Source organism: Necator americanus, chromosome V (genome assembly GCF_031761385.1).
Source record: "Necator americanus strain Aroian chromosome V, whole genome shotgun sequence".
Taxonomy (NCBI): domain Eukaryota; kingdom Metazoa; phylum Nematoda; class Chromadorea; order Rhabditida; family Ancylostomatidae; genus Necator; species Necator americanus.
Window position 1 is genome coordinate 3173243 of NC_087375.1, and position 11667 is coordinate 3184909.

The 11667-nt window shown below is 34.4% G+C and overlaps 1 protein-coding gene across 2 annotated transcripts in view; it reads right to left on the bottom strand.

Moving 5' to 3' along the window:
• RB195_012790 (uncharacterized protein) overlaps positions 1–8041 on the bottom strand; it is a gene marked incomplete at both ends in the record, with an annotated part of 33931 nt that extends 25890 nt beyond the window's left edge. Inside the window, 3 exons of one of the 2 annotated variants that reach the window (XM_064202330.1) lie at positions 1470–1601; positions 4510–4568; positions 8001–8041. In XM_064202330.1, the coding sequence (XP_064058210.1) occupies positions 1470–1601; positions 4510–4568; positions 8001–8041 (232 nt within the window). Of the gene's footprint in view, positions 1–1469; positions 1602–1671; positions 1721–4509; positions 4569–8000 lie in introns of those variants that run through there. The other variant, XM_064202329.1, reaches the window with a different exon arrangement.
• Between the last annotated feature and the right edge of the window lie 3626 nt (positions 8042–11667).

The window sequence follows — 11667 nt, forward strand, 5'->3', positions numbered from 1 at the left end:
ATACTATATATAAATATCATGCTTCATCCTAACAATCTTGCTATTTTAAAATTGCTATAAATTGCAATAAATTGGTTGTGGTACTTTATTTTTATTGTATTCTGGAAGTTATGGCAGGATAATTTAGTCTCTAAATCCTCAAATGTGGTCTTTTATCATACAAACATTGTTAATATTAAAGTTATAGGATTAATAAGAATTTACGTGGATAATTTTGGAGGAATCGTGCAAATTTTTGAGCAAAACCTTTCGGATGATGTCAGTCTCAATAGTCTTCAGGTGTTGAGCGTTGTCTAAAGAGAGACTTTAGGTCATCTCAGCAAATCAGCGTGAATATCCCTTTAGTATACTCGTTAATAAAAATTATTATTATTCCAATCACTTACTTTTATTATTGTTGATAATTTATTTCTATTTTTATTTATGTATTTATTAGGACTAATTATTAATTATTAAAACAATCAAAGCATCGACATGAAACGCCACTTGAACGAGTATTTTTTCTGAGCTCTGGCATCAGTTACAGTATTTTTTTTGGCTCATCGGGAGAATTTTTAATTTTGGTCACATTCTCTCCTTGTTTCAAGCATTTTTCGGCAATTTTGTAGCTTCTCTAACTCAAAACTGCTCTCCAGGCTCATCTCACATTCAGTAGCGCCAGCTATTCTCCGTAGTTGTGTGTCTATTCCAAAATCCGACTCCAACGGATTTATCCGTCGCGAAACCGTTGAAATCCTTGGAAATGGAGAAGAAATTAGATCTTGGAAATATCATTCGAAAGCAAATGAGGTGCTGATTTCAAATACACTTCCAGAATTTAGTTAGGACAAATATGTGAACTTAAAATAGGAAGGTCTCTTCAACCTTGTTAGTTGTTATTTTCACAGTTGTTTGTTATTTATTTTCACACCGTAGTCCTACCCTTGGCATACCCAGCGGATGTATCTCCGTGGAGGGAAAAGGTGGAAGAATAATAATATCCTAATAAAAATTCGATTAGCATTTATTTTTCAAAATTAGGAAAAATATTTTATATATTTATTATTTTTCAAAATTAGGAAAAAATATTTTGTATTTTTATAATCAAGAGGCTATTAAGAACTTGTGTACTGTATGCTCATTTTATAATCGCGGTCAAAGTCACCGAGTATTTCCGAGTGATCCCCTGATTTTACTCGCATCTACTGTGAGAAATCCTAAGAATTCCAATTGCTCTTTCGTATGATGACTATACCACAGCCTCGGATCTGTTTGCCAGTTTTTTTTTCGTATTCGACGGGATGGTCTCCCGCTCTGACATCTTATTTTCGAAAACTAGGGCAAATCCACGCAACGCATCGTCCTATCATCATCTCTTCAAACGTAAGGCGATTTAGCATTCCGATTAACTCATGAATATTAACCAACAACAAATAGAGGTAGGATTCGAGTGGGAAAAAAAAGTGAGATTGAAGAATTGGTGAACGTACCGTACGGATAACTGACACATTCGCCATTACGCATATAATAGCGTAGGACGAATTGTGACCGTTTTGGGCTTTCACCGTTTTTTGACGGACATCTACCACGAAACGGTTGACGCTTACACGGATCTACGATCTCTGAAAGAAAGTCAATCAATAAAAAAACAGAGAGAGAGAAGTGGTTATAGAAAGTAAAGCGGACTCTCACCTGCAGCAGCTACTACGGTACAGACCGCTAGTAGCGCTAACAAGCGCATTTATCTGGAAAAAAATCATCCATTATTTCATAGAGAAAATAAATAAACACCGGGTTTATCATATAAAAATAATACGTGAGGATATTTCGGATCGGAAGACAGGGATGGAAGAGCATTCTAATTTTATTTCTAAGCATTATTATTTAAAGAAGTGCAAAGAAAATAAATGGATGAGAGTAGTAGATTTGTACTGGAAATTTCACAGCAACTTCAGAATATTTTAAATTTATTTATTTATTTATTTTAAATTTTTAATTAATTTTTTTTTTACTTTTCAATCGATAAAAAAATTGTCACACTGAAAGTTTCTAAGTTGTTTTCGTAGAGTGTCAAATGAGCATTTTTCCCCGTAAAACAACTAAAACAACAAAACAACAACAAACAAACAGATCAGGGAAGACGTGGAAAAAAGGTGAAGTCAGATCATCTACGAACTCAACTATGACATATCAGCAAAATAGAATTTAAAAAGAAATGCATACAAATGTACAGAAAAGGTTCAATGATTTCCGGTCAGGACTCAGTAACCTTCACCCGGGGAGTTAAAACTATGCGATTGTCAGTTGTAGCAAAACAATCCGGGTGGAATTTGTGGACAAAATGAATAGCGACGAGGTTGGATGAAAGATGAGAGGAAAAAATTGTCATAATTGATAAATGACATATCTATGTAGCTTTTGTCACTAGTGCGTTATATTAGATTTCCAGAAAAAATATGGCAAACCTTCATTCAATTTTTCTGGAAAAAAAAATAAATGGGCGTTGAAGAAAATAGAAACATTGAATAGTCTCAAACTTATCCAAGTAACGTATCGAAAACATCGTGTCAGCCTCGAGCAACGCTTCGAACCACGACAACTCGAACGAACACAAAGACTAGTTGTCTTCATTCCAGAGAATCACGGATTGGACACGCCTCGTAAATGTTTTCATATGTTAAACAGGCAGGAGTGGTACAGCAGCAGGAATGATTTGAAACTAGCTTTACGGGTGGTGAATCGGCGCCCGCCAACGATGGTGTTCACGGCCCATCGTTTTTCCATCAACGAGGATGAAAACGAGGAGTACGAGAAGAAGTCGGAACCGATTCCGAATCTCCCAATGTTGGCCATTTACATTGACCTGGTCAGGTATCTATGTGTGTTTTATGCGGTAAACGGGGCGTGGATCGAAAACGATTCCCGGGGGGCGGGGGGCCTGCTGGGGGTTTTGTGGGTGGACCGTAGTTCGTTCACGTAACGTAGATGTAAGCAATGTAAACCTGAGCTACTCGGATAAAACTCAAGACAGTTAGGTTGAGGCGTTGAGTTCGTCAATGGGCGTTCCTTTCCATACCATAAAGTGTGTCGGTATGCGCACGCGTTGAGTTATCTGATCTTCTGTCGTCCAAGCGGCCTTGACACAACGGCCCAGTAATGCGCCACCATCTATATTACCACCATCTAACACTGATTTTCTGGATAAGCCTTTACTGTCGAATCGTGACAGCTAGGTTTTCAGGATGTTGATTTTCATGTTTCTGTCATCCGCCTTCCACTGAGCCAAAAAGGGTTCGTGGAAGATGAGCTATGACCAGTCGAAAGAAAAAAAAAATACCATTTGAAACGATTATGCTAATTCTATAGTGAGTTAGGGTTAGGGTTAGAGTGCTGGAAATTCCATCCTAGCTAAATTCAGAAAAAAAAAACAGTAAATCCACGCGAAGACCTTCCAGTTGAAATCTTTTGAAGCAGATGAACGAGAAATGAGGTCAAGAAAAGCGAACATAAACCGGGGTGGAGAGAGGGAAGGTAACCTAAACAAAACGAGGACACCACACCAGTGAATAAAACGACAACGAGAATAAATTTAGACGCAACGTATCACGAGACGAAATTCACGGTATTGAGGTCTTTTCACGAATAGAGCGAGGCCCGAAGCGGTGTAGTTCACAATTATAAACGGTGGTCACATCCCCATTAGTAGTCCAGAAAAATCGTGTGAAACAGCAACGGGTCCCAATGTCCACAACGATGAAACTTATTACAGTTTGTGAAACGACAGCAACCCACAACACGTCTCCGATGGACTCAAGTTAGATCTGCTGCTTATTTGAGTTATACTAATTGGATCGCGGACGATGGACGATGACGGAATTGTTCGCGTTTTATCGCGTAACAAGTTTCATCGTAGCGGACACCGATGCAAACAATCGGCTATTTCTCACAACTTTTTTCTCCGGATTATTACAGTGAATTGAGAGTGATCATGATTACACTCTTGAACTGTATCCATTCGTGGTGAGACCTCAACACCGTCAATTTCCGCGTGATACGTGCCTTTAAGCTACCTCCTTAGACGAAGAGAGAAAAATTGTAATATCCATGGATTTTTGATGATTTTAGAACTGGAAAGATAATAAATTATGAACAAAGAAGAGAAACCACACGGATAAGGACGAGCGAGGTGACTCAGACCTTATCCTTGTGAGTCATCAGACGTCTTGTTCTTTATGAACGCTGATGTTTGTATTTGTATTTGTTTGCAAGCACAAGCCAATTTTAGGGCCATACAGGACAAAGTTCTAAGGGGACCTCGGGAAAAAATGTATTGGGATCGTAGATAGGAAATCCTATGTAGCGTGTTATGGCCTCATGCTTTATGTGGAAAATACAATAGTCAGTTTTTTTTATTAACATTAAAGCATGATCTTACAATAATTCTTGCATGATCTATGCAAAAATCAATATTTCATCCATGACCTTAAATCCACGAAAACTCAATGCTTCATCATCCGTAATTTATGCAACCCATTATTGCTGCTCTCGTCACTCCCACTTCACCTCTGCTGGCTTTGACTGTGGATTTACTGAAAAATATTTTCGAAAAATCCACTACATCTCTTCATTAATCACTTAGTGATTCCAGAAATCAACAACGATTCATCCGAAAAATTTCCGACAGCTATTGTCAGCGATCAGTATCGATTGAAAGATCCAGAAAAATCTCCAAATAGTGAAAATATGGTGAAAAGATAGGTAAACGAGAAAAACGTAAACATAAACATAAACGATGTCACACATATACATGTTGCAGTAAATCTCGTTTCTGACCATAGGCGAATCTTTAGAAATATCCGAACTTCTAAAAAAAGTCTTTCGATTGTTCTGGACATAAATAACACTCCATTTGTTCGTGGAATTAGTGAACCAGGTGAATGAAGCATAGGAATAGTAAGAGGCTTCGCTGCGACTACCCGGCTCGAAACGATCCTACTCGGAATTTCCGCCCTCCTTGGAATAAATAAATTTGTAATTAAAATTAATGTAATTGTTATTATTGTGTTGTAATTAGTTAGTTGTCAATGAGGATGAAAACATCACATACGGGCTATGAGTGTGTTCTAAGCCCCAACAAGAGACGAGAGATATTTGATCAACAAAAAAAAAATTAGAGATTGATAAATTGATCAATATTAATTAAACATAATTATATAATATATAGAAACTAATGTGATATATGTATTAAAATACAAACATATGTGATATATGTATTAAAATACAAATATTTAATTGATAAAAAATATATGTGAATACAATGGAGGAGCCCGTAGAGAAAAAGCAACAGATGGTTTTTTTTTTCTGGCTGTTTTTTGTAATAGTATTAGAATTTTTACGAATATTAAATTTTTACGTTTCACCTTCACTATATACACCTAAATTCAGGGAACGATTGCTGAGATCCTCTTTTAGACATGATTTTATGTTTAGGATTTAAAAACCAAATAGTAATATATGAAAACATATTTTTAAGTAGCTTTGTCGAAAATATCCACTTGTTGGCACATCCAGGATCTCACAACTACATAATTTGAAGATAAATCTAATCAACAGCTGGGATTTCCCTCCGAATGAATGATCTCCCGTGTCTCGATCTCGTCATATGAAAATTAATTGTGTAGCGATATGCGGCGCCTAAGGAGATTTTTTTTTTTAAAATCTGATCTTTAAAAGAAAGAAAAAGGAAGAAAAAGTTGAGAATTGACGGAAATGGCGAAGAATGCTATTTTAGAGAGAAATAAGAAATAATGCAAATATAAGTGAAATGGGCTACACCATAGTTCGTAATAGAGCACTTTTTCGTAGTCGTAGGCAAAAAACTGCCTTTTATCGATAAAACTAAGAAATAAATTCAAAATATGTCCCAAACTTCTGTGTTGCTCTAGGGTTTAAGGTTCCGGTTGATTGATTTTGACTCAATTGACTTCATTGGTGGACTGAGTAAATCGATAGTACTTCGATCAACACCAATAGTTGATGCCAATCTCGTGCCATTTCACTTCACGTCTGATTTTTTAATTTTTTAAATTTTTTTAGCTCTTCAAAATTTTAAACTATTTCTCTTCTTTTATTTTTAATTCTTTTAATTCTTTAAAATGTTTCGTTATTTATTTTTATTTTTTTTAAATTCTTTAAAATTTTGAAATATTTCATTTCTTTTGTTTTTAACTTTTAATTCCTTAAAATTTTTTAATATATCTATTTTTTTAAAATTTCAATTCTAACAGGCCGTTCTTCAAAACCACCACAACACACATCACTTGGAAACGATTAAATAAATTAGATACACATTATCCTTTGAAGTCTGTCGGAACGGTTCCTTAAAGTAGGTAACGTGGTTAAATGGCTACCATTGCTTTTTTTCTCCTAAAGATTCCTTGAAGATTCATAGTAGAGCTTTTTTCGCAGTCGTAGACAGAAAACTGCCTTTTATTGAACGGTGATTTAGTCCGAGCCTAATTATATACTTTTTTTCAATTTTTTGCAACGAGAATCACTTTTAACTACATACGGAACTGCGAACCAACCACATCAGTTCAATCCAGAAAAAAAGACAAACTCCTGGAGTAACTTAAAGGAATCTGGTGGTGTTTGGGTGTATTAGTAGATCTATGGAGAGGAGGGAAAACAGATACGCTTCGTTATTTTCTACAAGGAGCTCGATTGGAGCACCCCAAAACCCTCAACGAATATTCCGGACCGTGAAATCTTACGGAATTAAGAAACACAGATCATCACCCTTCCCCCCCCCCCCCCCCTTCTTCCCCCCCCCGATCCACCTGAAATTCGTGGTTGAGGTGATGCCTCTAAGAATATAGTTTGAATTTCATTGAACGTACGTTTCAATCAATGTTGCTGCTAAGTTTCCTAACAAATGGACGACCGCGCTTTTTTTTCTTGGATATCTGTCGACACTCGATTTTTACGAGCTAAGCTACTTGAATAGGGAAATAATAATAAAAAAGTAAAGATGGATGACATCAAGCGAAGAGATTTCAAAAAAGAATTTTGGAAGAAAAAACAGAGGGTAGAGCTGTGAAGCAGAAATAATCAGGGAAACTTGTTGTTCTGTATCCTGAATGAAAGTAGTCTTCACTCGTATTTTTGAGGATTTCGAGAACAATGAACGATTTTATTTTCAGTACTGTGCAAAAGATTATTCCGGGACTCTAGATAGACAGATTTTCTAGTCTTCTGTAATCTTGTAGAAAATTTTTCCCGGAAAAAAAAGGAAAGGAAAAAAGAAGAACCGCTGCAATTCATTCTGAGGCTTACGGTAAAATAACGATTACACACAAATGGATATGAATATATATATATATATATATATATATATATATATATATATATGCATTACAGAAATCATGATCTGGGGGCAACCGCCCACGCTTTTTAATTCTCTTGACTTTTCATGCTTTAACCATAAGAAAAACGGAACCTTCACCACTCTAAAAAGAGCTCACCTCCTTATTTAAATACTTATATAAAATTAAATTTTTAATTAGTTTTTTTTCAAATTTTATTAATGTTATTATTATTTATTATTTAATAATTTTTTACTATTATCACTGCTTATTATATTATACATATTGTATTATAAAAAAAGTACTGTTACAGTACTATTATACTGTACATATATATCATTACTATTACTGTTACTTATTATTACTTTATCATTTATTACTGTTATAATTACTTATTCGTCACTATATTTATTATTATACCTATTTCAAAAATCTCATGCATATTTTATTTTACTTTTATTTTATTTCCTCATTTTACTTTATTTTGTATTTTTTTTATTTTTTATTTTTCTCATTTTTATTTTTTATTTTATTTTCTCTCATATTTTAAGCTTATATTATACTATTACATTATATTATACATATTATAAAACAATACAAGTTTATAATATCTGTACAAAGCCGCCTATGTACTAGGGATACTGTATTTTACCTCACCTTCTAATAACTTTGTCACTACTGCATCGTAGAATATCCATTGACGATTAAGTTCATTAACAATCTCGGAAGGACCAACACTTTTTTCTTTTTTCTCGAGTTTTTTCACTTTTTCTTCCTTTCCCGAGTTTTTTTTTTTCACTTTTCGGATTTCTTCAGAACGAAACGTTTACATTGTTTCACAAAAGTGGTGTAGTCGTTTAAATAAATCTTAAATAAGTCACTTCATACACAATAATACATATAAAAATAATAACGTTTAATGACTATAACAATTTATTTACTTTACAATAACAATTTAGTGACTTTTTGTAAAAATAATAACATAATAATATGATGATAATAAATATCGAGAGCTTGCTACGCTATTATATGATCGGGAACGAAAAAGCTGCATCACGCGGCTAACGAAATCGTAAATGTGATGATTAAACGGACAATTTTTTTTTTACGTAAAGTATCGTGCATTAAATCGCTTCACCGATGACATATCTCCGGAATCCGCTACGTCGCAAACTTTTTTCCGCGAATCTTCCATTTGATAAGCAGAAACTGCCTTTTGCGGCGGTTTTTTTTTTCGTCGTAGAAACAAGAACACGATGTCTCAAATGAAACAAAGACTAAAGGAATGAGGAGGGGATAAAACGTAGCAAGAAGCAAAAAAAAAAATTCGCAATGATCTATGTGTTTAATGGGATAAAAATGACCTCAAGGGGTTTCAAATGAGGGAATAAGAAAACGATAATCAAGTTCACAATTAATTAATTAATATATTTATTTATTTATTTAACTACTTATTCACATATGCCAATGGTGCACCAAAGAAGAAGGAAAGAAGAGAAGAGAATACATTTGGCTCAGCTGGAAAATTCTTCAAAAAATTAGGACTCAATCTCTCTTTTTAAAAAATCTCTTTAAAAAATTGGGACTCTCTATCGTCAGTGGAACCAGGCGCAGTATTTTTCCTGGCGGATAACGCTTCAGTAATACAGTAATACCAAGGTTTCAAAAAGAGAGGACAAGGAAATTGAAGAAAAATTATTATTTATATCATATTATTATTATTTCCTTAGAACACGATGATTTACGCGTGCAAACTCGCAAAATGGCGTTAATTCTTCGACACCGACTACGACCAGAACCGCTGCAAGTAGTTGACCCGAACTGCCGAATTCGGCGCACCACCGAAAGAATGGGAAGAATTGATATCTCGTACCAGCAGATAGATAGCAACTGTGGCTCATTAACCTCTTAAAATCCCGAAAGACCTTTAAAATGTTGTGCGGCTCAAATAATGGAAGAAAAAAAAAGGAAATTGAACAAAAATTAGAGGCATGTTACAAACCTACATAGTTCTAATAACTCTTCTGAAAAAAAAAACTAGAAGATAGTAGAAAAAAGGAGGAGTTTTGAGGGCTAAAGACTAAAAATTGGTACTGTAAGCTATGAGAGTACGGTTCTTTGAGAATTGACTGAATTGTAGGTTACTATACGAGCGCTGCACTTGATAATCGCGAAAGATACGGCTGTAAACGGTTGTATCACTGACCTAAATACGTCTACATTCAACTTTTCCGAATGGAGACACGAAAAATCTGCTCGTAGGGTTAGAACTATGTCTGTGTTCCGATGAAGACTCTTTTTTCTTTATTTCTTTATTATTTTTTTTTCCAAAAAAATCATTAAAGGAGTAAGCCCTGAGTTGAGGTGTCTATGTAGGTTATACGGAAACTTTGTAATGGCACTGAATTTTTTAGAAAACTTAAAAGTATTTCAACAAAGGAATAGTTTTCCAAATTGTATCTTAATGTATGCGGATCCGTGGCGCTGAACCGGAGTATGTATTGTCCTCAAAAGTGACTTCAAAAAATCAATGAATCCTGAGAAAAATGCAGCTTTATCTTATTATTTTTTTATTTTTGTTACGAAAAGGGCCCTGAGGACTAGATATTTCCACACCAGTCTATATGTGAAAATTTCAGGCATATTCCTTTTGCTTAGCATATGCTGAGGTAATTTTGTGGAGTTAATTATTAATCAGGACCAAAGAGTTCCAGTTTTTTGCGAGAGTTTAAATGTTACCGTAGTTTTTAGGACACAGAAATGCTGAAATGTGCGACCATCAAACAATAATAGGTCTTTTGGAGTTAAAATAACTGAAATAGGAATTGATCCATGTACACATAGGGATTCTTCGTTAATAATTCATAATTAGGATTTGCCTCCTCAATTCCAGCCACAAACTTCTTTCAAGCTCCCACGATAGTTTGTATTGGGAGATTTTACTCTATTTTTATTTGTTTTTTCTGATCTACTTCATTCTATTTTATTTTTACTTAATTTATGGTTAGGCATAGAAGTCAATTAAGCTTTTTAATGAAAAATGTCGCTTAAGATACGGATCTTCGCTTTCTCCTCAAGCCAAATGGGACCCGAACGTAACGTAGTCTGTACTACAAAGGCAATGATGCAGGGTCTAAAGGTCAGTTTACCCTAATGGATAAGCTTGGTAATGACTTTGCTAAACTAGTAATCTCATAGTTATTTTTGATTAACATATCCACAATTTTAAAGCGATATTGTACTGGATTGCTCTTTTTTCTTCGTGCATCCACGACTGTTAGTCAAATTGATGTTTCTTGCTGTTAAATGGTGTTTTTAGTACAGTTTTATTTCAGCTCTGCTTCGAATGTCGATGTTGTAGGTTTGGAAAAGGGAATTAGATGGGATCAAGATGATTTAATAATCATAATATAAATAATTTAGAAAAATCTAATTGAGGGATCACATCTATTTAGAGATAAATCTACCTAAAAGAGCTAAATATTCTATATGCATATTTGAATAAATGCGATGGCATTGGTTTTATAAGTTTCAAAGAAATGGGATAGTTAAGATACAGGAAGAGCATTTTTTTTTCTAAATAATGCACCTTTTTCTAAATAATGCACCTATTTGACATTTGAAGATGCAAGCTTAAATACGTAAGACATCGAAACAATTAAAATCAATGTTACCAATAATACTTTCAAAAATAAAGTGGGGAATAAAACGATAAAGTGTACTTCTCAAATTTTGAGAAATATGGTCAGTAATTATAGGAACATAATTTAAACATAATTTAGATTCATTGGTGCATAAAAATGTTAAGATGATCAAATTTTGAGGGGCTATTCGCTTGAGAAATGAAAACAAAGAGATTCAGAGAGTTACGCCTTAGGATTTACCTACGGATAGTCGGATAGAGAAGAGGAGAAGAGAACGTGCGGAAGGCCGTGCTCGGTATTTCGTTTTTTATCAGGTCAAGGTGATGGGTGTGCGATCGAATGTGTAAGATAGTGACCCGAATAGATAGGGTCAGATTTTTGAAATTAGGTTATCGACCGAGAAAGGGAGACTGCCCCGAAGAAGAAGTTACAATTCTAACCGTCGAAATGTGGATGTTGGAATTCGTTTCTGGATACACGTTATGAGAGATATATTGGCATATGTCCACGGGAAATCTTCTTTTCCATTTCTAATTTTTTAAATTTCTTAGAATTTTCTAGACTCCAAAAAATTAAAGGTCAGAAGTTACTGAAATAACATTTACTATTTAATATTATTATTTACTACTATATTATTTATACTCTATTTACTATTTACTGAAACTAAAATAAGAAGAATC